At 38.6% G+C, this 27,268-nt stretch overlaps 1 protein-coding gene across 6 annotated transcripts in view; it reads left to right on the top strand.

Annotated features, from left to right (window-relative positions):
• The window catches only part of DGKB (diacylglycerol kinase beta), a 525,201-nt gene that overhangs the window by 211,170 nt on the left and 286,763 nt on the right, over positions 1–27,268 (top strand). For 5 of the 6 annotated variants that reach the window (XM_065583181.1, XM_042856642.2, XM_008169810.4 and 2 more), the window contains 3 exons: positions 3,411–3,527; positions 11,496–11,569; positions 20,679–20,753. In XM_065583181.1, coding sequence (XP_065439253.1) covers positions 3,411–3,527; positions 11,496–11,569; positions 20,679–20,753 — 266 coding nt within the window. The remainder of the gene's footprint in view (positions 1–3,410; positions 3,528–11,495; positions 11,570–20,678; positions 20,754–27,268) is intronic. The other variant, XM_065583182.1, reaches the window with a different exon arrangement.

Below are 27,268 nucleotides of genomic sequence, written 5' to 3'. Positions count from 1 at the left end.
GTAAAACAATAGATTATAGTAGATAATGTCTGTTCTGTAGATTTTCATAACCTCTAATGGAGTTCTATAGCAGGAATATAAATTTTCCATTATACTCTATAGGGTATAGAGATGCTATAGAAAACTCCTATATTTCTCTTAAAGCCTGTAGATGTTTCTGTTTCCAATGTATGGAGAAATTTTATAGTATAACTGTGCAGGAGAAGCTTTCTTGTTCAGTTAGGCAAATTGTTCTCTAACCCAGACCACAAGTAATACAAGCTGGATAAAGGAGGTTGCTGGAAATGGAAGTATCAGTCATAGTGCCAACTGAGGGGCTTTGCTGTTATCTGTGTCTCACGCTGGGATTAAAAAAACAACAACAACTGTGCTTGAGGTAATCATCACTTGCTGCTTCTAGTTTGTGAATGATCAATAACAGCAGGTTTGGGCATTGTGGTAAACATCGCTTTTGTCAAGACCATTCTCAGCAATGTAAAAATACTTTTTCTCTGAGAAACAGCATGGTGTAAAAAGAGATTTTTAACAGCACATATTAGGAATAGACCTATTTTTTAAAATAATTTATTTTCTCTCTTTTAAAATTATTTCCCCCTTTATATGTTGGATTTTACCCCTTTCCCTTATCTTCAGAGTTCTGGAGTTACTATACAATCTGTTGCTCAATTTAACACTATTTAGAGTTTGAATTCTCCCCAATCCCCTGACTTCTGTCCTTAAACCATTTTTGTATATCAGCCACAGATGGTTTGAGATTTGAAAATACTGCAACATCAATAGCCATATTTGATCTTTTGCACCAAGGTATTACAAAATCCTACTTAACTCAGGTATTTTCTCTTCATGTAGTTCTTATTAATTTTTGAGTGATTGATGTTGACGATGATAATTATTTCCAAAGTTGTTTAGAATGTTTTTTGTTGTGCAGAATTTGTTTTAATATTTGAAATTGTCTCTCTTTGCTCATAGCACTAACAGATTTCCCATTTAAAAAATACTAGAGTGAGTGGCACAGTGGATTTGTGCAAGGCATACCTGAGTTTAACTCTTGTGTTAGATAACAAATGAAAATCAGATTGGTTGTCTCATCCTGGACCCAATTTGTAAAAATCATAAAAGCCATGCACTGTTGACAGTCTTAGGGGCAACACAGAGAGTGTGTGTTTTGCAGGTCAGTGCTGAGATGCATTGCCAAGGTTGTTCAGGTAAGCTTGTACAATGCCTGGCCAACACTGTTAATCTGTCCCTTGAATAATCATTAAATGTACTTTGATATTTAAAACAACTAAGTTACGTGCCAGATTCTTGGGCCCTGTGAAGGGACATGTCCTCACACTGGTATGGAGGAGACTAACAAGCTCTTCTGGGCATGTTCCACACTAACAAGATGCACCTTGAAGGGGCAGGAGATTAAAAGGGGGAACTTACCACTGGAAGGGGTGGTGAACAGGAAGAAGGCTGCTCCACCCAGAGACTGAGGGAAACAGAAGTAGTTCAGCAGAGGAGGTAACAGTCACAAGATGCACTAAACCCAAAACAGTTCTGATTGACAGCAAAGCAATATGCGCCAGGAAGAGGGGTAGAAAGTAAACCCCACGAAGGGGTAATATACTCTGGGAGACTAAGCCCTTAGAGCTGAATATCCAGGGGCTGTCTGAGAGACTGGCCCTCTTTCCAGACAGATCCTCCTTCCTCACAAGGGGAAGGGAAGAGGAGGAGCCAATCCTCCGTCCCTGTGCGGTTGCCTCAGAAAGCTTCCCCAAGTGCCGGAGGGTAAACAATGGACGGTGCAGGGAGCCTCTTCCCAGCCCACTATAATCCTATTGTACTGGTACAGAAGTGCAAAACATCCAGAAGGCCAAAACATCCAACTTAACTGGCCTCTTGAAGATTCTCCCTGTATAGGGAAAATATCCAGCAAGTATACAGTGCCATATCTGTTCTGTGCTATACACCTGTAGGCTACTATTGGAGGTCAGAATGCTACTGTCCTTCAGCAATCCCTCCCTGCTGAAAAGGTCTCTTTGTGGCCATAGGCAGCCAGGTACAACTTAGAGCATCCTGAGGCAACTAGGAGCACTAATTTCTGCCAGGGCAAGAATGACCTCTGCCCAGCCCCTAATTTTGGGAACACAATGATGGTACAAAGCCACTACTGCCTCCCAACTAAACCCCAATAACAATAGTGCTGTTCAGGCATTGTACTAAGCTGAATGCCTGTCAGCTATGCCAGAGAATCTGTGTCAAAATCTCTTACTAATTAGTTTAAACTCCTTTAGAAAGAATGGGACAAAATAATTGCAGTGAAACCCCATTGGCTTTGTTGCAAGTACCCCAGGGATTGATTTGCCCCAGTATGTAACATAAGCTGTGGCATTTAATACATTGCTTATTGAGCACAGTTGGGGGGAGTGAGGGTAGTGGCACAAAAGTGCCCTTCATGTGGTTTCCTGCTGAGGTAGTTCTGTGCCAGTCTAATCCCCTGGCTAGTTTAAAGCCCCTTTGCATGTCTGGAGTGATATAAAATTAATGGAGCACAGCCCAGGATTGGGGACACAGATTTTAAGTAATCAAGATCTGCCATATCATTTTGCATTGTATTTTGTGGACATATGAAAAAGGACACGATGGATCTATTTTATAAATAGAATAAGTAGAATTCTGCCTCTTTTTAATTTTAATGGTATCACAAAGTTTGGTGAAACTAGTTGATAAACAGTTGAAAATCTGGTTGTCAAATCTCACAGTATTTCTCTTTCTAAAGAGTTGTATCTTCTCTGCCTTTCACCCACCCATATGCCCTATGCATCAATATTATCAGAAGTTGCCAACCTCTTAGAAGTCTGATGTAGGTTAGCTATGCTCTCTGTATATTGTTTCCCTAGTCCACAAAATGTATCTTTGATAAAAGAAAAGATTTCTCTTAAATCTGTATAGTCAGTTTATTACAGTACCTGAAAGTGTGAGTATATTTTGCCAGTACCCAATGAAAGTGCCCTCAAAAAACTGTCTGTCCTGCATCAGAAACAGTTTTCTAGAGATTAGTGATCTGTTAAAGAATTTAATTTTAAATTATTAGGATTTTATGTGATTAGCTTCCACGTTAGAGAACCTAGACCTGGCAGATGGGGATAATACAATGTCAGATTATCTTTCACACCATTGCATTTGTTTTGTGATTGGACAGTTGTCATCTATCTATTGCCTAGTCTCTGTGGCACGTCTAGGCACATAAATAGATGTTGTGTGAAGTACCCAAACATCACGTAGTGACTTGACCGAGATCTCATTTTGCTAATGCAGGATCTGAATGTTTGCCTCTAGTGGAAAAGCTAGTACGTGGTTCCACTACATCAGCTAGAGTAAACTTGTATTCCATGTTAAAATGCCCTTTTGTACTTTTCTTCTAGGAAAGACAGGCAACTGTGAAAAAAGAAAAGAGTTGCCCCCAGCAAATGAACAAATTGGGAGAACGGACTAAGATGCAAAGAGCAAATTCTGTCACTGTAGATGGACAAGGACTTCAGGTGTGGTGGTGGTTGTTGTTGTTTTATTTGTTTTATATGGGCATTTATAGGTTAAGAGAAGACAATACATTGAGCAACCTTAAAAAGGAACCATTTCCTACAGTACGGTATGAATATTTCCAATTCTTCTAAGTATTGGAAAATACTACCATTTACCTTTCAATAATGTAAATGTTTCCTTCTCTAAGAATGTAAGCTGTGCAAGATTCTCATTCCTGGTTCTCAGTTCTCTAGAGTGAGACAGGTGGAACTTCTGAAGCTCTTAAAGTATTTTTAGCCACAAAAATGTTCCGGTACCAGGCTGAAGCATGATTCAAGCCCCTCAGTAGCTGATTGTACAGCCTATGTTGTCCATACTTTGCAGATAACACTAAGCTCTGTGTTTCCATTTATCTGATACATGGTGAAGGGACTCCATTTTTTTTTTTTTTTGTAAAGCACCATGCACACACATGGGAACTATATGAACAATAATAGAGTAATACCATGTTTCTTACCAGGATTCAAGCTTGGTTGAAGGCAAAATTGCTGAGGCTTTGTCCATATGAGCCTGAGTTTATAGTAGTAGGTCTGGGAAACAACCGGAAGATATGGCAAAAGTGATATCTGTGCCTTTGGTTGAGGGAGTTTACCTGCATTTTGTAAGACAGGTTCAAAGCTTGGGGAGTTATTGGATTCTTTACTACTTTAGAACGCCCTGCTAGTGCTAGTGATGAAAAGTAATTTTATTATTTGTTTGGCCAGGAAGCTGTTTCTTGGAATCTATGTGATCCAGTTGCACCTTAAGGCCCATTAGGGTGTTTCTGTTGGAATTTTCAGAAGCACTAAGGTGCAGTTTCAGGTATTGGTTTAACTTTCAATGTCTTAAATGGCTTGGTTCATCCTGTGTACTTCAAAGTCCCCCTTTTTCCTCATGTGGTGCTGCAGCAGTTGGCAGTAAAATGACTGTACCTACTTGGACAAGGAATCTGGGTGAAGCCAAGCAGAGACAACTGTGATACCTGTACATCAATGCAAGGAGCCTGCGTAATAAAATGCTAGAACTAGAACCAGATATTATAGGGGTAATGGAAACACGGTGGAATAGTAGTCATGCTTGGAATACAGGTATTGACGGGTATGTGCTGCTCAGGAAAGATAGAGATAAAGGTAAAGATGGTGGAGTAGTATCATATACCAATGGTGAGGTAGGCTGTAAAGAAATTAGAATTGGTGTAAGGAATAAAATGAAATCTGTTTGGTGTAAGGGATAAAATCAAATAACTTTGGGGAAGAAAGGCAACAGTGGGATGGTGCTTGGGGTCTGCTACAGACCTCCAGGATCTGATTTGTATAAGGACAGAGACTTCTTTAACTTTTTTAATGAAATAAATACTACTGGGAATTGTGTGATTATGGGAGACTTTAATTTCCCAGATATAGACAAGTGCTACTAATAATGATAGAACCCAGATATTCCTGGATATGATAGCCAACAGATTTCTTCACCAAATAGTCACTGAACCAACAAGAGGGGATGCTATTATAAATTTAGTATTGATAAGTAGCGAGAATTACTTAGAGGGCAACCTTGGTTTGAGTGATCATGACTTAACGCAGTGTAAGCTAAAATTACATCTGCAGCTGGGGGCCTTGATTTTAAAACGGCAATTTTAAAAAAATTAAGAGAATTAGTTAGGGAAGTTAACTGGACTGAAGTCAAGAATCTGAATGTGGATGAGGCTTGGAATTTTAAGATAAACTTGGAGAAACTATCTAGAGTCTTCATCCCAAGCAAAGGGAAACAATTTGTAGGGAAGAGTTGCAGACAAAACTGGATGAACAAGCTTCTCAAACAAAATATTAAGAGAAAGCAGAAAGCCTGCAAGGAATGGAAGAAGAGATGGATCATAAAGGAAAGCTACCTACTGGAGGTCAGAAGGTGTAGGGGAAAAGTGAGAACTGCCAAAAGCCAAGCAGAGTTGGAGTTTACAAAGGAAATTAAAACCAACAATAAAAGACACTTTAGCCATAGGAAGAAAACAAGGAAAGAACTGGAACCACTAAGGACAGAGGATGGGTGGAGATTAAAGATAATATAGGTATAGTCCAACACCCAACCAAATACTTTGCGTCAGTTTTTAATAAGAATAATGAGGAGTTTGGGGGGCAGTAGCAGGTGGCTAATGGAAATGAGGATATGTAAATAGAAATTAGTACATCTGAGGGGGAAGTTAAACAACTTAATGGGACCAAATCAGGGACCTAGATAATCTTCATCCAAGAATATTAAAAAGGAACTGGCACATGAAATTGCAAACTCAATAGCAAGGAATTTTAATAAATCTGTAAACTCAGGGGCTGTGCCCTGTGACTTGAGAATTGCAAATATAGTACCTATAATTAAGAAAGGAAGAAAAAGTGATCCAGGAAACTACCGTCCCATTAGTTTGACTTCAATTGTATGCAAAGTCTTGGAACAAATTTTGAAAGAGAAAGTAGTTAAGGACACAGAGGTAAATGGTAATTGGAATAAAATACAACATGGTTTTACATGACCTTACAAAATTTACTAGTGCGAAATGCAAGGTCATGCATTTAGGGACTAACAACAAGAATTTTTTGCTATAAGCTTCAGACGTATTAGTTGGAAGCAACAGAGCAAGGGAAAGACCTTGTCAATCGCAGGATGACAGTGAACTGCCAATATGATGTGGGCATGAAAAAGAGGCTCAAGAAATACTAGGATGCATCAGGAGAGGTATTTCCAGTAGAGAAAGAGAGGTGTTATTACCATTGTACAAGGCCTCTGTGACATTTCACTCCATATTCTTTATGAAAATATGCTTATGATACATATATGACATAACTGAGATATACTTTATGTAAGCTGGCTCATGTAAGATATGTTTGGAAAGGTTATGATTTACTGAATATAATGATCCAATTTGTATGCCTGTATCATTTCTGTATCTGAAGATAGGAATATTAACTATGTATCTGTATTTCAAATGTGTTACTTTGGGTGTCAACCCCAACCAGCCCTTCAGGTACAACAGTGGAAAAGCCAGACAGGGCTAATGGGCCATTATCAGAGACAATGGACTCTGAAAGAGGTTAGTCTTCCTGTGGACACTGGAGACAGTCTACGAGCAATGGCTGCCACAGCCATGCAGAGACAGGCATCTGAGTCACTGGTACTTAGAATCATAGAATATCAGGGTTGGAAGGGACCTCAGGAGGTCATCTAGTCCAACCCCCTGCTCAAAACAGGACCAATCCCCAGACAGATTTTTGCCCCAGATCCCTAAATGGCCCCCTCAAGGATTAAACTCACAATCCTGGGTTTAGCAGGCCAATGCTCAAACCACTGAGCTATCCCCTCCCCTTTTGGAATGCCAGTGGTTTTTCACTAGAAGTCAAAGCCTCCTTGCACAAGAACTATATAAGGCAGGGGAATGACATCATGGTTCTCCTCTGCCTCCCCACTCAAAGAGACACTGAAAAACACCTGGAGGCAAGAACTGAATGGGGTGGGGGAGAAGGGTTGAACCCAAGCTGGGTTAAAAGGGCATCTAACTTGTGAGTAATAATACTTGAGGTCTCAAGAGGGAGACCAGTGCGGTTTCCTTTCAAGACTTCCTGTAATCTGCCTGCAGCAATATCTAGGGTGAGAAATTCTATTTGTAACAATTTCTTTAGTGAAACTAGCTTAGTTTGCGTGTTTGGTTTCATTTGCTTAGTAATCTGCTTTGTTCTGTCTGCTACCCCTTTTACCACTTGAAATCTGCCTTTTGTAGTTAATAAAATTTGTTTTGTTTATTATTAAACCCAGTTTCTGTAATTTCTAACTGGGTGTGTGTGGGGGGGAGAAGTTTTGCATAGCTTCCTCCACATAGAAGAAAGAGGCGGATTTTATAATATATCTTTGGCTCTGCACTCCAGTGGAGGTGGACACCTGTGTGCTGAGGCAAGTCCCTGAAACTGAGCCTTCCCAGAACTGATCTCAATGTCTGTTTCGTTCTACAGTTGGGTGTAGCCCTGCCTCTGTGTGTGTTGGAGGAGGCTTAATAGCCTGACTCAGCAAGACAGGTAAAAAGGGTGCCCAAACTGGCATAAGAAGCGGGCTCAGTGGTATCTCAAGGAGTCCAACCTGTCACAGCCTCATCTGGAATACTGTGTGCAGTTCTGGTCTTCCGTATTTAAGAAAGATGAATTCAGACTGGAACAGGTGCAGAGAAGGACTACTAGGATGACTAGGGGAATGGAGAACCTACCTTATGAGAGGAGATTTAAAGAGGTTGGCTTGTTTAGCCTAAGAAAACAAAGGCTGAGGGGAGATATGATTGCTCTCTATAAATACATCGGAGCAATAAACACCAGGGAGGGAGAGGAGTCATTTAAGTTAAGGGCCAATGTGGCACAAAAGCAAATGGATATAAACTGGCCATCAATATGTTTAGGCTTGAAATTAGATAAAGGTTTCTAACCATCAAAGGAGTGAAGTTCTGGAACAGCCTTTGAAGGGACATAGTGGGGGCAAAAACCTAATGTGTGTCAAGAGTGAACTTGGTATGTTTATGGAGGGGATAGTTGATGAGAATGCCTAAAATGCCATATAGTCCGTCCATGACTGCTATCAGCAAATACCTCAAATGGCTGGAGATGGAACACTAGATGGGGAGGGCTCTGAGTTAGTACAGAGAATTCTTTCCCAGGTTTCTGACTGGTGGGTCTCACCCATCTGCTCAGGGTCTAACTGGTTGCCATATATGGAGTCGGGGAAGAATTTTCCTCCAGGTCAGAGTGGCAGAGACTCTGGGAGGTTTTCACTTTCCTCTGCAGCATGGTTTAAACTAGAGTAAATGATGCACTCTCTATAACTTGAAGTCATTACATCAAGATTTGAAGACTTCAGTAACTCAGGCAGAGGCTATGGGTCTATTACAGGGTGGACGGGTGAGGTTTTGTGGTCTGTGATGTGCAGGAGGTCAGAGTAGATGATCATGATGGTCCTTTTGGTCGTAAAGTCTATGGATCTATGCGATTCTCCAGATCTGTGAGGGTTTTAATTTTTGAACTTATTTTATAATTCTTCCTAACAACATTTATGTAAGGACTCAGATTTGGTTAATAAATATAGTAAATTGTACATTCATATTGTTGTCCTAATTTTCTGTATAAAGACACCCTGATGCTAAATTTTTGTAGCTGGGTAATTAAGGTTAATGTGTATTTTTACTACTTAATTACACCGTTAGATAACAAATGCTTGTACTTTGTTGGATCAATAATAATCCAAGACAAAAATTTTATTTTATAATGTTGCCATCTCCCTATAAAATATAAAAACTGCCATCAGTATTTTACTCAAAACAGGTGTGCAGGCAGTTTAACTTGGAAGACAAATATTTGGAGCAGAAAACTTAATAATTGGCACTTATTTACTGTTTTATATTCTCAAAACACTATATAAACATTAACAGATCCTCACAACATTTCTGTGAGATTGGTAGTATGGTCCTCATTTTAAAGATATATCTGGTGTTCTCCTATTGAAAACAATGGCAAAACTTCTACTGCAGGATTGGGCCCAGATAATTTAAGTGACCTGTTCTGTAACTTCAGGAAGGCCTTCTTTAAATTAAATTAAGGCATGAAAATGTTCACTAATTTAGTCTAAATCTCAGGTTGCATTTTGAATTATCTGGAAATGTCTACATTATTTAGAAAAGTCATTTAGAAAAGCTATAAGGAATTAATTGAAAGAGACCTTATTTTTTTCAGAATGGAATAGAATAGAAATTGATTATTAGGCTATTTAGATGGTCCAAGAACTTTTACCTATGATAATATGGTTGGACTTTGAAATGTAAAAGCTTTGAAAGGGAAATAATAGCATCTATGAGATTTATTTTTTTGTTTAGAAAAGTATCAAGAAAAAAACATAATCACAGAAGAAAGTGCAGGTAACTCAGTGGCATTGAGGATCTTTGCTATTTAGAGAAGACTATTAATCACAGTTAAGCACATTAATCTTACTTCTTTCTAGCTAACCAGCATAATGATCAGGATTATTATTTCTAATTAGAGGAAGTAATAGATCATGTGTAACCTTAAGATGAGTCTCATTAATTAACCTGAGTCCTAAGGGATTTCAGATAGGTAGTCCATCTTTGTCACAATGAGTATCATTGGTTCACAGGAACAAACATCACTGGAATTGGACTAAACAACTAAAATTAATTAAAATTATAGATAAGAAATAAATATATGACAATCCTTAATATATCCTGCAATTTTATATCCAAAGTATATTGATGCACAAACATCCAATGCATACTCTGTATAGGTATATTGGGCCTGCTTCTGGTGTTGTATTGGTTTTACACTTGGGTAACTATGTTGACTTCACTGGACTTTACCCTGGTGTAAATTAGATCAGAATCAGATCCACTCTGTATATAATTATAGGTGGAACTGGTAGTGCTATCTATAGGTAAGGTTGCCTGACACTTTACATTGTAAGACCTTTTTTCAGTTGCTTATTGCATTATCAAACTTTAACTGAATTTTTCCATGGTATATGTCTGTCTTAGACCTGAATATTTTGGAAGTTTTCACTGAAAAGGTTTCACCATTTCAGAGAATAGTATTAAGGAGAAATACTTTATTTTGCCAATGTTAAAAAAAAAAAAGTACAGTTATTTCATTAGAAGCACTAGTGCCTCAGTGCTTTGGAGCAAGGACTTGAATTTTGATAGAGAAACTGATTTCTCCATCAAAAATCAACCTAATCTGGCCAATTTATAAACCTTTGAAAAATCTCAGTTTGTACATACTCCGTGGAGACTTGCTAAAGGTTAGCAAATAAACTCCCTGAAGATTCCATCTGCACTGAACATGCTCCAGCCCAGGGCTACAGGAGCTGAACAGGACTTTGCCACGGGGATCAGACTTTACAGCTGAGAGCAGGGACACTCTTAATACTGGCTTTTGCTAACTTGTGAGTGCTCAACTTTACAACCTTAATGTTCGTTTAAGGTGTTTTTTCATGTCATGTTTGTATAAAATGTTGTGGAGAACTTTAATGTAAAACTGTTGCTTAATGGATTGAAAAGGGATACAGGATCAGATCCTCAGCTGGTGAATATTTTCATAAATTCATTTATGTCAATCAAGCTATGATAATTTACATCAGCTGAGGATGTGCCCCATAATATCTGAAAGTGCAGCGCAATTATATTGTCTACTAAGGTGGTGATAGTTTTGCTTCTAAGCTAAAAACTGATGTCAATATCTATTATGTTACATCCCCAACTGAGGGAGGGGAAGCAGATAGACAGCATTCACTTCTCCAATATTAGTATTTCTATCTTTGACTGGTACTGATTGCTACACTTTTTTTTAAAAAAAGCATGGTTTTATGCCATTTCAATTAGTGAGGGTTAGTAACATAAAAAAAATACTGATCATCTTGTGACATAACCTTTAGGTTCAACATTTCACATAGTTTAGGTTTAGACACACCTGGCTGAAAACATACCCCAAAGGACAGGGAATGCTAGTTTTAAATTGTTTTAAAAAGACACTTTTTTCTTGAGACCTTGTGTTTTCTTTATTGCTTTTCTGTCATGGGATATACCTGCTCTCTCAGATCAAAGTCATTAATTTCTTGCATCAGCAGATGTGTACATTCTTTATTTAGGTATATAGTTTATATGTGCCAATGCTGAATTGATTTCAATGGAACTTATGTTTAAAATGGCATCACAACCGTATGCCAGAGAGAGAATAATAAATGACACAATTTGTAAAAAAAATCAGTCAAAAGGGAATTATTGCAAATTGTGGAATTATTTCAACTGGATTACAGTTACAGGAGCACAGCCTGAGTTTGCATTAAGCTTGTTGCTTTCTGTCTACTGTAGGATAAATTGAATGCAACACACAACATTAATGAATGCATGTGTTATTCCCTACTTTTAGATCACTCCGGTTCCAGGAACTCATCCGCTTTTAGTTTTTGTCAACCCTAAAAGTGGGGGGAAACAAGGAGAAAGGTATGCTGTTTTCTTTTTTTAGTTTAAAAGTGTGTCAGTCTTTCTGATATGTTGATCCTTTGTGTCAAAATGCAGTTGACAACCTGAAGAACTGATCTAGAACAACTAGTTTGAATGACTTTTGGAGTACATTTTAACACTGTGATGCCTTAGATTTGGACATCCCTAGTATCCTTTTCAGCAGAGGTATTAGTATTAATATTAGTATTAATATTAGTACCGTATTAGTACAGTAGTTAGTGATGAGAGGGGTTCTGTGCAACATTTTTGCTTCAAGACCCCAAATATTAACTATATCCAGTGATGTATTTATATAATTACTCCTGAGGGGATTCTGCCCTAAAAAGTTAAAAATTATGCAGCAAAAAATTAAATATTTGCACAATATTTTAAAATTCTGCAAAATTCAGCATATTGTATTAATAAATAAATGTGCAGGCTCCAGCATGGCAGTGGGGAGCACAGGCCACTAGCTGCATTGACGTGGGAGATCAGCCTGAAGACCCCCCTCCTTCGGTACAGGGACTCGGCAGTGAGGCTCCACCTGACCCTGACACAGTGCAAGGGCTGCGCCTGCTCCACAAATACCCCAGGGCCCTGGCCCTCTGCACCAAGGGCACCAGGTGTGGGTGAGCAGGCTCATCTCAGCAGGATCCAAGTGTGGATGAGTTTAGTGTGGGGAGATCTAGGTGTGAGGTTTCTGTGTGGGGCAATCCGGATGCGGGCAGCTCAGTGGGAGATCAGGATGCACAGGGGCGCATTGTAGGGTTCCAGGCGCAGGGGCAATGGGACTCTGCGAGGATCCAGGTGAAGGTGGTTGGGGCTCAGCGGAGGGGGGTGTCTGGGTGTGGCAGGTTCAGTGGGGGGGTCTGGGTGCTGGGGCAGTGGGGCTTGATGGGGTGGGGGTCCATGTGCAACTGGTTGGGATCAGTGGGGTGGAGGTCTGGGTGTGTGGGTCTTGTTGGAGGGGTCCATGTGAGAGGGGTAGGGTTCGTCAGAGTGAGAGTTCAATGGGCCTGTTTAATGGGGGAGCCCCAGCTGTTGCCAAGGGGATGCCGCATGCCGGGCTCTGCTTACCCCAGCGATTCCCCATCCCCTTTTCTTCTCCATCCCCACCCTCACTCCCACATTCCCTTCCCCCTGACCTATTACACACCCCCTCATTTCCCATGGTCTCTCCCCCTCGCCACCCCTTCCCTCATTTTCCCCCATCTCCTCTTACCCAGCCCCACTGCGGTCACTCATTGTTGTATACAGAAAGGGAGCATGACTGGCACTAGGACCCAGGAGGTGGGATTCAGCTACAGAGAAAGCAGAGCCCAGACGCAGCTCTGCGCTTGCAAAAATGGGGGTGGCGGCAGTGGCACGTAATCCTGTGTGCCCCCCCCCAGTGCCTTTCCTCTATTTGGAGGGGAGCAATCCCCCACAAAAAAATGTGCCCACCCCGCATGGCATCCCTTTGCTTCCCTGCCATTTTCTGCAGAAATTCTGCAAGGGGACATTTTCTGCGGACATGCATTATGCAGAATCCCCTCAGGAGTATTATAATTTAATTTGGGCTTCTATCTCTTGTATTAATTTTGATATTTTAACAATTCTCTTTATAATTCCCATAATAGTTAGCCATTTAGGCTTATGTTCTATCAAGGGCAATAGACATACATTTTGTTCTGATGTAAATCTACCCTTAATATGAACAATAAAAAAGTTTTCTACCCTCATTATAATTCTGGCCACAATGGCCAAATATTATGAGGACTACAAAAGGGAAGCATTAGAATAATGGGTTTAAAGTATTAAGTCCTGATCCTGCAAACACTTACATATGTGCTTAACTTTATGTATGTCAATAGTCACATTGACTTTAATGGGATTATTCACATGCATTAAGTTAAGCATGTGTGTAAGTGTAGCTTATCAAAGACACTACTCCAGGAGAGCCATGACAGAGTGGTGGCAGAGAGCCCCTTCCCACCCCCAAATCATCTGCCGAGGTTGTGTCTGCTGGGCCCCCCAAAGCAGCAAGTTTGAGAGCTAACACCCACTACGATGCTTGGGGCAGCTCAGACCTCCTAAAACTATTTTGTCAGGCTATCTGCCACACATGCAGAAATCACTGTATCAGTTAGTCTCAAATCATATTTTCAAGATTTACTTCAAAGCCACGAGTGCTAGAAATATAATTTTATTTTCAATTAAAACTGAAATTCTAGTGTCATCATGCAACTTCAGGAGCCAGGGAAGTGCTTGTAGTGCCAATGTCTTAATCTCGCCTTGACACTCCCAGAAGGCTAGGTTGCAGTCTTCTAGCCAAATGCTAAATAAAGCATTCTTGGGCATTGCAGCTATTTGGATATCCAGAAGCAGCAAAAGTTCCAACAGGACTCCCAAATTGTTAGTCAAGGGAAGGAGTAAATATAACCTCTGCCATTTTTCTCCAGTACTCACCCCCATCTCCCGAACACCAACCTTAATTTTGTCTGTCTCGGCCACTCCCCAGTTTTGGCTAGATATTGAGAAGGCTGATCAGCTGTTTCTTCTGTGTCTAATGAAATGGTGATGCACAGTGTTGTCTGCATTCTAAGGCACCACAGCCCAGTTAATTCACGCTGTCCCCTAATGGTCTCTCCTAATTTGTATTGGCAAAAAGTGGCAGAATAGAACCCTTTGGCACCCACTGGAGAGATTCTCAGACCAAAAAAGTAATTGACTAAAACTACTATCTGAGTGCTCAGGGGAAAAGAAAAATGGGGCAACTCAAGCAAATTAGCTAATCACTGGCATAACCCATATAGATGTTAACAATAATTTATTGTTAATTGTGTCAAAGGCAGGTAATTGATCTAAAATAGCCCGCATGTAGACTTCCCAATCAATCATCACAAGGAGGCTGTCAATAAATGAATCTGGAACTATCTTTGAACCATAGGCAGACCTAATCTGGCTAGAAATTGTGCTCTTGGCCCATATGCAAAATATCCTCTGAAGAGGATTTTGCTCTATATCTTTAAGGTGTACTGCTGTGGTCATTTCATCTCAGAGCAAGTAACATTTCAGAAAAATAATAAGAATGTAATTAAGGGCACATGTTGTGTTGAAGGATTAAATCTTAAGTGTGAATGAGTCTTCAGGACCTGGTCATATTAATAGTATTTTACTTTTTTAATTTTCTTCGAATACCTTTTTTGAATTGCTATCTGGACAGCAACCAAGGACAGGTAACAGATAATTATAGACTGTAGCATCAACACAGGGGCTGCACAGGGCAAAATAGGGCATTTTTCTCTACTGTTTTGTACCTTGTATAGTCATTTACACGTGTGCAAAGTGACATCCTAGCACTTTACACCCACTTTGCACTCACTTTGCACAGGTGTAAACGTGACTACTCAAAGCACCAGGCAGTAGAGAATCATGTGCATGGTTTCTGCCCCTGACATTATATAGCTAAAAGGTAGAGGATAGGATGTAACAAAACCACAATGACTAACTGGCAGTGTTTGTTGTTGTCCCTTGATAGTCCCAGGATTTTTGAGGCTGGATTTCTTTGTTATTTAGTAAAACAGTATTTGAAAGGAGAACTAGTGATTTTAGGTCTCGGAAAAAATGTGCTTTTGGTGTGTTTTTGTAGTTAGGGTTTTTTGGTTTTGTTTTTTACTTGTTGTGGGTTTTTTTTAAAGCACTTGAAGGAGGTAAGGGGAAATACTGCGTCAGTTTAACATCTCATCTGAAGATTAGAATCTTTTATAGAAGAACTCTTGCCTTTAGTACTTCATTGCAATGTCAGATTTGGGAATTAGGTTAGGTCTTGCATGAGACTTGTACCCTTAAACTTCCGGTCCAGAGGGAAGAACATTTTCTACTGAGTCAAACTGACTCCATATTAGTGTGTGCACTTATTTCAGCAACAGCAGTGTATTATCAAGTGGCTGAAATATAAGGTTTATGAGCTATGACACATTCCCCAAATAGAAATTACAGTAGTGTAAAAATACCTAATTTTTATAGACTAGAATTTCATTATCTTGGCTCACTCAGATTAAGGTGATGTTTTACTGAAAGCTGTTCTACAGTCTTTACTTAGGATTTTCTTTATTTGATGGATCATGACGAGCTGAGCTACAATTTTTAATCGAGTTTCATTCAATAAAGAAAGGTTGTCACAGATTTTGTTAAGAATCCAATAGTTCTTCGTGATGTTGTCTCTGCGGATCTCCACTGTGAGACTGTGGGTACATGAACACAGCAAAAAAAACCCAAAATCCCAAACCCATGGCAGTGAATCTAATCAACTGATTGGGGCTCACAGGGCTTGTGCTGTGGGGCTAAAAATAGCAGTGTAGAAGTTCGAGTTCAGAGATTCTACCCCCTCGCCATATTGTACCAACCCATTTCAATGCAGTTAGCCTTTTGGGAAGGGTACACATACCCTTCTGTTTCAGCATTATAGAACTAATTTTATAAATACCTGTAACTTTCCCTTAGTTCCTTTCTTATGCTAGCCACACTTTTGAAATTGAAGGGAAGGAGACTGAGGAATAGTTTGGAGTAGGGCAAGTGGGTATCTTCTTGAATATTGGCACAGTGCATTCACACAGCATGTTGATCTGTTGAGGCAACATATTCGGAGAACAAAATTTACTGTGGCTAGTAGCCTTTTTTTTCTTCAACAGTGTCTAGTATTACCTTGATTACAGGTAATAAAATTCAAATTCTTTTCAATAAGCAATGGTTTGGCAAATGTATATAATTTAATACAATTTTATTCTTGAGATTTTAAAGAAATCTATATACCAGTAAACTAAGAAAGTTGAACAACTAGTAGATATATTTATGTAATAAAGGATACTATGAAACTTACTCCAATTATACTTTCTTTTTAAGTGGTGGGCTAGATAGTGACTCTCTGTTTACAACATTTTAACATTGGCTTGGACCAAGGATACACTACAGCTGTATAGAAAATGTCTTTATGAAGGATTAGAAAAAAATACAATTAAATAAATAATAATAGGAAAATAACATTAAGATTAAACTAACAATTTCAAGCTTTTCATGTACCAAACATATATTCCCATTATAAATGAGATTACATAGAAGTGCAGCAAATTTCACAATTATATTAAGATAGCCTTCACATACTAAACCAAATCATAACATATGATTTAAAAAATACTGTGAGCGTAAAATGGAAATTAAGTGGTTGAGAACAAACTTAGTCTGAAAGATGTTCTAGAATCCAGCCTAGAGCTGACAACATTTCTATATGTATATTCTTAAAATCTAACTAATCAAAACAACTTTCTGTTTTCTGTAAATAAAATACGTAGATTTACGGCCTCACTGACAAAATAGTTTAATCAACAGAAAGTGATTTTTGACAAATGGCTACACATGTGGCACCCATTACTTCCCAAGAATCTTTATTGTTACAGGTTACATTTCTCATGTGACATCATTACTAAATCATACAGATGTTATGCGATAACCAATGCTAATGTTTTCCCTTCCTCATTTGCCATTTTGTTTGTCTGAACAGCAAGTGATTTTGGACAGTTATTTCCTTGACAAGTGCTCAGAGGGATGCACTGGAGATCAGCTTTCATACACTCACATTTCCTGCTGGCTCCACGTTCAGTGTCTGTGCTGTACAGGCTGATGTTTGACCTTGGCTGTTTCAGATAACTTTGGTTCAAAGTGGCTACCCAGCCAAGGTCCCAGCTATGACTACTGTGGGTTCATAAACTCTCATTGGCATTGCATTGGCATTGCAACTGTTTCTGCACCATGTATCAAAAATATGCTTTTTGAATTCAGACTGTCCTAGCAGGAAACGTTGCTACTTTTTAAAGTTTTTAATGAAAGGTACATCTCACTATGCCTTATGCTCTACTCCTTTCTCCATGTCAGTATGGATGTTTTAAAGCTAAATTCACCTAAATATGAATGCCCCTAATGCACCACTCTTATGACTGACTTCTCCTCCCAGTCTAGTCACCTTTCCTTTACAGAGATGATTTTTAGCCTCTCAGTAGATTATTGTCTGTCTTATTCTTTTAAAGGCTTGATTTTAGTCCCAAGAAAGTCAGCCCAGTCCAATATAGCAGTCTGCCTAATGAGCTCTGTGCAGTGGCGCTACCTGTCACTCTGCCTTGTGATTCTGTCTGCAGTCCTCCATCCCCCAAACCCAGTCACAAGGCACGGTGCCTTAATTCTCATTCTCTACATGTAAAAGCAACTTATTTGATCAGAACATGTCAGAATAATTATGTTGTTTGCTATTGTACATATCAAACTGGGGCAGAGAAATTATTTAACTGTCCATTTCCCAATCTTGAGCATATCACTCATATTGTTTCAGCCAGTTATAGTTTAGCATGAAGGGAAACATTTACAGGCAATTTCTTCCTCCTTCTTGGTAAACGTATGAACTGAAATGAATCATTCCCGAGTTCTGGCTTTTGCACAAAGAGTAACGTACATAAAGGCGTAAGTTATTAAAATCTTAGCGTTACAATAGTAGAAAGCAAGATGTGTGGGTTCACTATGACTCATCACTGAATGATTCTGATAGTGCTGACTTGAACATATCTACTGGCTGGAATAGGATATGTTCAAGTAAGAGGGCAGCGATAAGAATATTCGCTAGTCTCTACATTACAATGTGATCGGGTGAAGATTATTAGTGTGGTGAAAATATTGAGTAAGAATGTCACTTGACTCACTGTAAACTGTGCACAGGTAGTAGTTAAAATCAGCACTATCGGTGATGAGTCATGACCCACCCCAAATAGCTAATAAATGAACATTTAAGGCACTCACCTGTAATGTGCCCTAACCACCAGACTAAAGAGTCAGTTTCTTAGTCTGTGGCCCAATGAATATTATTTACACAAAGTAGAGCAGGTCTAACATCAGACATTGAAAGAGAGATTGACTGTTGTGTCCTAACTGGACTACCGGCTATTCTGGGTTGGTGCTCTCTTAGGAGAGAGTCTGCCCATCAAAGAGCAGTGGCACATATGCACACCAGCCAGCAAATTAAAAGTGCAATCGTTTGCCCTCTCATGAATAAGTTACTGCACTCTTTATAGCTAAATGTTTGTGAAAAGACAGACAGCATTTTAAAATCCACCTGTCACATGTCTGGTTTAGTAATCATCATGATAATTCAGAGTAGTCTGCTCATCTGCAAGATGAAGCCAGTCACACCCATTGTCTTTCTCTCATGACTGGTACCAGGGCTGTAGTAATATGAATGAGTGAGAGTGGGTGAGGTGATTTATCAAGGGACTGACAAGCATTGATAAATTATCGGACTTTAAAGAAAATCTTCAATATGGTCATTTACAGATGACCATATTTTAAGAGGTTTGATTATATAAAGCCTTTCCCTCTCCTACCCTAGTAAATTACACATTTATTACAAAAAAGTACATAGAGATTATGTACAGGCAACTTTGTTTTTTTCTTATTTGAAACCATTCAGCATTGTAAGTTCAAAAGTTCAGTTCAGATGTTATTAGATTCCCATTTTGCTTAGGGGAACATCTGTGGACAAAGGAGCAGAGAGGAAAAATCTAATGGAAAAATAGGGTGAAAATGGAGCAGAGTGGGGAAAACAACTAAACAGAGACTTTTAAAAAGGAGCAGATAAGGAAGAGAGAGATATTACTGTTAAAAAAACGAATACAGTATTAAAATGTGTGATTCCCAAATGTCATTTTTTCTGAGGAAATATATATTTAAATTACAAGGAGGAGGAAAGGCTTTATGAACTCAAATTAGTATGATTGATAGATCCCAGTCCTCATGTCAGAGGGCCACTCCAGGAGGAATTTTCTCATCCATGAGTGAGAAGTGGAAAAGAATATTTATGACAAGGAACCAATTCTAGTTGTAGTCATTACTAGGAATTATTTAAACAATTCAATACTGCGAAACAAAACATGTATCCTGGTTTAGGCGACATAGCCTTAATTTTTAACAGAAAATTATTATTGTTGTTATTTGTTTTTTGTTTGTTTGTTTATCATAGTGCCTAAAACCCCTAATCATGAAGATAGACCCCATTGTGCTAGTCCCAAAAAGTTTACAATAAAAAAAAAATGTGTTGCCCACCTTTTTGAAAATTGTTTTCTTTATCCTGATAAATATTTGATGGCTATTTTTGGTTATGGGATACGACAAATCTTTATATAACTATATCAATAAGTCCCATTGTGACATTGATATTAGTGGAAAACTTAATTTTAACTTTTTAAGCCTCTTCATGACTGCCTCATACATCCGTGATCCGCTCTCCTACTATACTTGTACTCTCCCCGTGCACCCTCTGCTCAGCACTTTCATACTAATTTTGTCTCCTAGTAATGACTCCACAACTTTTTTCATGATGATTCCTGTTTCTGGATCAGCCTGCCCTATCAGGTGCTCCCCATTTGCATTTCTACATATTTTCAATAAATGGTCAGAACATGACAGCTCCAATAATCCAACCCAAAATTCCCATATATAAAACACTGGGAAAAATAAAAATGAAATAAAAATGATTTTGTATTTTTTGTGGGAAAAAACACTACTATTTTGCCATCTGATTGCATTCTCAAATCAAGTAGATGTCTAAATGCTAGCATTTGCATCCACAATTAATTATGCCTGTAATTTTATACCAATAATTAATTGAAGGTATAAAATTGTGCTTCTAAAATTTTGTACCCAAATGCTTTCCCGAGTGCTTTTTTGCCTCATCTCATGCTTTGTCACCATACCTAACCCACCCATGTGCTGATGATGTCTACTCACCTGTTATTTATATACTCTGTATTTGAACCTTGTCTCAATGCTATACCTGCAAAGCTGTATGCACATCTACAAGGCTATATAAATTGTAATAGAAACACTCATATATTTGATTTGCTTTATTGTAATAATGTGAGATTTTATCTTAAATTATTAAATTTATTAAGGTACAATTTGTGTTAACTTCTTAAGTTTTTATCCACATTTCTTTCATTTGTTTTGTTTCTTTAAAAAAAATCCAAAAGCATAACTTATTCATTAAAAAAAATTACTAAGCACTTTTCTCCTAACTTTTTCTCCTCTGCAGAATTTACAGAAAATTTCAGTACCTTTTAAATCCTCGTCAAGTTTACAGTCTTGCTGGAAATGGACCAATGCCAGGGTAAGTCAAAGGCTAATAGCATTACCAGGAACTAATTTAATAAAATACTGCATAATTAAATAAACAGCCTGATACACATAGATATGGTATGTTTTGAATGTGTCAACAGCACATATTTATGTATTAACTGCAGAAATGACAAAAATTATATGTGTATGTACACATATAAAACATCATATATGTGGTATTGATAGCCCAGAATGCAGTGTCAAATCTGTACTCTGATTTCCCCCTCACATCATGACTGTCTCTAATGTTCCATATATCTAAGCAGCCTCAAAAAGCTGTGGTAGAAATATTTCCTTCTGTCTCCTAACTATGGAATATTTTTCCCAAAAAATGACACTGGCCCTAAGGCACCTTCTCACTCCATAGCTCCTGGAGCCTCTGGGAACAAAAACAGCAGTTGACTGGTTCTCCAGTCTACCCCCTGACATGCCCCTTCCCTGCTTCTCCCACTTCCAACAGGCTCCCAGTGGAAGGAGCAGAATGGGTAGCATATAATCAACTAGAGTGATTTAAGTCACTAAGAATGGTATGGTAAAGAGTTTCTGCCATTGCTGCTTACATTATGAAGGCTGGAGACTCAGGGCCTGAATCTCCTTTTATACCAATGTAAATCAGGTGTAAATCCATTAATATCATTGCAGTTTTATATTGACGTAAAATTGGTGCAAGTGAGGGCAAATCAAGCTCAGGTTTTTTAAGACTTGGGTTTTCAAGATGTGTTGTATTGTGTTGGCTGTTTCTTCTAAAGGAAAATAGAAACTTGGAATCTGTGGAATGAAGAAAAAATATATTGGAAAAACCTTGAAACTTTGGGATCCATTATATATTTTTTCTTGCCTATAATATTCTCCTGCATCTGATGCAAAGGCAGGTTTTTGGTTTTTGCTTTTATTGTTCTGAAGACTTGGGTTTTTTTGTTGTTGTTGTTTTTCATTGAACTCACCCCAAACATGAATGGATTGGGAAATTATAGCATGCTGTATTGGGGGTTATTGCTAAATCTTATGAGGGCATGACGAGCACCCTGCACCATTTTATGAATTGTATAATCCTTCAGACCCCATACTTCAGATTGAGTACCAACTTGACAATTTTTAAAGCTACTGAAATAGCTTTCTTCAAACTTAGCTTATTTTGTAATTTTCATTGAGACTTAAAAATCAAACCAAGTTTGGAGCCTCTGTGTACTGTACAGTAATTGTAGTTTATATTTTACTTTGTAACATTTTGTCAGATAACTTGTGATGATATAAAGAGAGAATGTGTTTTAAGGCATAAGCACAAGAGGGCAGTATTAAGTGCAGACTCAAAGCCCTAAACTGGGAGTCTCAACTTTCAAACACCATCTCTCTTTGAACCTTAACGGTATTTTTTTAGGTTTTTTTGAATTTCTCTTCTAATTAGAAAACTAACTGTTTTACTTAGTGTTTCTTTGAAGAAATTTCTAATCAATTTTCAAGCAGGTATTGCATTTAATTAATCAAGTTTTTTTATTCATTCCATAGAAATGAATAATCATATATTTCCAGGTATCTCTTACCAGCCCTTCTTCATTCAGGCACTAGAGTGTGGACTGTATATAATTTGTCCCTTTTACAGGAAGTTGGTTCTGTGACACTCCAGACAGTTGAATAAACCCATTATCTAATTCATTTACCCATTTTTTGTTTGCTTTCACATAGGCGTTTTATCAAACTCAAGCCAATTATTTTAGATTGTCAGTCAAAACTTTACATTTATTAAATTTCACCACATATTGCATTTCAAGTAAAGGGAAATATGGAGGGGAGTTGAATAGCACAACGAGAAATAATCAAGAAGTATACACTTCCCACCACTATTACTAAATCGAAAAGGGCTATATAAATGCAACATAAATATTTATTTTTAAATTATTTATTCACATTTTTCATGATCACCATAATCCATTTAAATTGTCTCTCTCAGGACTGTTTTACTAAGCATTTCATTTCACTTCAGATATGTTTACCGGACTTACGTAATGTTTATATTATTACCGTGCACTTTCGTTGTTTTCTGTTCAGTTATCATTAATTGAAAGTTTTCAGTTTATTTTCACTGGGGATCTTTGTGCTGTTAAGAGCACTGAACAGATATGCAAGGGAACCAGGAGAGTAGGAAAACCCCAGATTGCAGAACGGGTCTGAAGCTGTAGCACTCTGTGGAAGCCATTAGAACCCATTAGCTGGATCCCTCAGCCTCACCTCTCTGATGGAATGCCCATAGCCTTTTCCCAGAGCATATTGCCACAGAGGGCCCATCCACAGAATTGAGCTGTTGCAGTACCAGTTGAGCCTCAGCCCAAATGGAGACAGGGTCAAGGTTGGCCCATTAATGGAATCTTATATCTGTAATTTTTTGAAGAGTTTAAATACATTCTGGAAACAGTGGATTCAACTTTCCCCACTAATTCTCTCTTATTCAACAAAGCATTTCTGAAGGAGATTGTACCTTTTAGAACAACAGTTACTGTGCATATGATAATGAATCTGCTGAACAGTAACAGGTTAGTAGAGGTCAATGTGTTGGATCTGTTGCTGCTCTCTATATCCTGACTGGGAAATGCTCAGGTCATCTCAGAGGGAGATATTCTATAGCAGTTCAGAGGATGGAAGGAGATCTCCTGTGTAAGCAATTAGGGGTCTCAAACACAGGTCCCCAGGCAGTCTTCAGCCACCACTCGGCCCCTTGCTTGTACCAGCAGAGAGTGTGGGCTAGTGGAGCATAGCTCACCATAGGCACCATCCACCAAACTCCCCACTGGAGGAGATTTACGGCCTCTTCAATTGCCTCAGATTCACTATTTAAGCCAGAAAGAGGCACAGAAAGTTGTCTTAGCAACTAGGTGAATCTCTGAATGGCTGCTACATTGAATGATGCCTTCTCGCCTGACTCTTGAGCCCTGCCTTGTTCCTGATTCCTGCCTTCCTGTCCTGTTCCAGGTCCCTGCCTTCCAGCCTTGTTTCAGATCCCTGCTTCTACACCCCACCCCTATTTACTCCGTCTCTGACACTTGGCTTGACTCTGTCTCCTCTCTGACCTCTGGTTCACTGATCTGAGCACTAGGCATGATCACCACTGCTCTGACTACTAGGTCTAACTGCCTACGTCCCAGTCTACAACATCCTGGTGGCTTCTCAGACTGGCTAAGCTACGGTTTTCAGAGCTGTGTGTGGTTGATGCTATCTCAGTTTAAGATTGAGAGCACTCGTGTACATAGTGTAGATAAAAACATGTACATGATGTCAATAAACAAATCACACCACATCTGACTCAGGGACATTAGTTTCTCACCAAGGACCAGCTGCAGGCTCCCAAAATCAACTGCTGTTCAGCCTAGGAGCAGCAGTTATCTAAGCATTGGCACATTAATTAATGGTTTAGACATTCTTTATTAGGGAGCAGAAAGATAAGGGTGCAAAACCCAGCAAATGCAGCAGCTGAAGACAAGTATAAAAGGTACTGCACAGTTATAGACTGCCACAGTTAACAAAGTGACATGAAAATTGCCAGGCTGATACATTGTGTAATTTGTGACTAGCACCTGTGTTTTTAGCCTTGAAAAGAGTTTCCGTGTTTGGTTGTTATATCTCTATAGGAGCCTTCTACTTCTGTCAACAACTGTTATTGTGGATTTAATGATCTTGAAGAATCTGAAATTCAGTCATCATTCACCTTACAGAGAGGTAAATACTAGTTGGAGGAATAGAAGTTGGACTGTAGACCCATATGACACTGTAGAGAGGTCACCATTTCTCAAAGGCTTTGTCCATCTGAAAAGACTCCATATTACATTAAGTGCTTTAATTGAAATGTCTAATTTATATTATTTTATACCTGATAATGGGAATTATGTCCACAAAAACTGTACTTGTGTTAACTGTCTTAAGAACTTAATTTGGTAAAATGTCATTTTTAGGAATTCATACAGAGGTTTGTACCACAAAAACTTTCCCTACCATCCACTTAAAAGACATCATAAGTCTGCAGCATGAATCCTCACAACTTTCTCTGTAATGCAGTGGGAAATCTATAGCAACTTGACCTTTGTGACTTCACAAATGACAGAGCTATTTTGAGAATGACAGTTTTTCCCTGATTATTGAAATCCATTATCACAGTGTGTTCATGCTCATTTTGTTGTTACACATCCAGGGATCTATGGGGCCTTTCAGAGAAGTAGATATACATTCTAGAACTGTTTCTTAGAAGGCAAAAGTTGCCAAGTAAAGGTGGTGGTGCACAGCCTTCCAAACAAAATTGTGAGTCCATGATTTTTCTTAAGGACTCTTTAAAAAGAGTTATGTTTTACCCAAAGAAAATCTTTAGCCTGCCATGGCCCCCTGCTGCTGTCATAACTAAAACCCTAAGAATATAATACAAGTGGATAAAAACTCAGAATAAATGGTAGCAGGTGTAATTTAAACCTTGTCCATACGTATATATTTTCAACAACTTGTTTACCCTGTTGTTCAATAAAGGAAGGGAGTATATAAAGTATTAAATGCGCAGATATGCAGTACATACCCTGTGTTACCTTACAACTGAATTGTTTATATTAAAGTATTTTTAACAGAATCATGAGCCACACTTTCATGTCTGTCCAGAGTGCCAAAGCTCCCATCCAGGTTTTTTTTTTAATTAGCATCTAAATTACTGTAATCTCTTCCTTTCTGGTCTCACTACTGTAACCTTGTTAGTCTCAAATCCATTCAAAAAGTTACTGCCAAAATCATCTGACTCATTGTTTCAATTCTGTCACCCTGCTCTTTGAGACCCTTCACTGGTTCCTTTTCTCCATCATATCAAATATAAATAGAAACTGAATATCTCCACCTTTAAGGCATTTCACAACTGAGCTGCGCTCTGCCAACCAGACCCATTACCTTCATGCATCATCAACCACTGTCTTCACTCCAGCAACTTATTTTTCCAGCCTGCCGTACATTAATCTCCTCCCACAAGCAACTCGGTAGTTTCTTCCATGTGTTATAAACTTCTCTCCAAAATTTGTAAAGTGATATTTTCCTTTTAATAAATCCTTCTTTAAGACTGATTTCTGCTGTGCTGTGTACAGAACAAGGTCTGTTAATGGCTAGGCAGATGGTGAGCTACATTGTGTACACACCTAATCTATATGTAACATGTTCATACCATTGTTATCTCAGTTTCCCCCTCCCCACTCATCCTTGTTTGTTTCATCCACCTCTTGTGTCTTGTCATTAACTTAGATTGTAGGCTAATTATAACATGTGATGTCTTTTTACTACATATTTGTACTGTGCCTCTTTACTATGTGTTTGGACTCAGGCATTAATTAGGTTAAATGAATTTCACTCAAATGGAGGTCATTTATTCTACATTGGAGTTATCCTTTCATGTCCATATTTGACTGGTGGTGTATTACTAATTAGCATATACTGCCCTGTACTGTTTTTGTTTTGTTTTATGTGATAGATTCCTAAATAGGTCCGTAAATCGGATTTAAGGAAAACACAGGGTATATTCATGGACTGGTATAATATCCACATTAGTGGCCAACATTTTCAACTTGGATGACTTATGTTGGCCACCAAAATATGAATTTAGACCCTGACTGTAACATGCATTCTGCCTGAGCAAAAGCCTTCACCTTTATGGAATCCCTTGAATTAAATGGGGCTCCATACAAGTACAAAGATCTCCCTGTACACAATGCACTGAAGGATTGGGGTCTTATATTTGCAAATACATTATTAAATTATTTCTCTAATCTGTTGTGTTGAAAACTGTTGCACCCTTAGGTTGCAGACAGTGCTGTCTGAGAATCAGTATTTTTCAACTATTCAGCTGCTTGGCACCCACATACCAGTTAATCTTCTCACATTAAAATATAGTTCTCAGGAGAGAAATATTTTGCCCCTCACTGTAATAAACTGCATGTTTAATTAAAGTGATTTTATTAGAGTGATTTACTGTAATTATCATCTCATGAATAGTGTCTTTTCAGTGTAGACAACACTGTAACTGAGTGTTATAATGAGGATGGAGTGTGTGCTGTCCAGTTACACGGCCAACTCGAGCCAGCTTTGGCAGTCTGGACGGAGAGAAAAGCTGTGTTTAGTTTTCCATTCATAGAACAGAGTCCAGAAAATAAGCAATTTCAGGCATTGATATTCATGTTAGCATCCAATTTTTGTATGGGATGGTAAATATAATTAAGAAGTAAATATTTCCACAACCTAATTGCTATGTCTTTGGGCTCTGTTCTCCTCTATGGGTGCTTGGTTTAAGGGGGTTTAATGATGAATTAGATAGAAAAGATACATCAGTTGGCTTAAGTCAGTTAATCCCAGGATTCTGTGTATAGAGAAGGAGAAACAAGTAAGTGACAGAGATCACCTGCAAAAGGGAGAAACCCATGGGGTCATACTCTTGCTTCAGTGGAAAATCTATCTCTAATTTACTCTGAAGAAGTAGTGACAAGGGTGAGCTTTCCTCTTCTT

The sequence above is a fragment of the Chrysemys picta genome, chromosome 2, assembly GCF_011386835.1.
Source record: "Chrysemys picta bellii isolate R12L10 chromosome 2, ASM1138683v2, whole genome shotgun sequence".
Classification (NCBI taxonomy): Eukaryota; Metazoa; Chordata; order Testudines; family Emydidae; genus Chrysemys; species Chrysemys picta.
The sequence above is the reverse complement of the archived record's forward strand: the minus strand, read 5'-3'. Positions and strand labels throughout refer to the sequence as shown.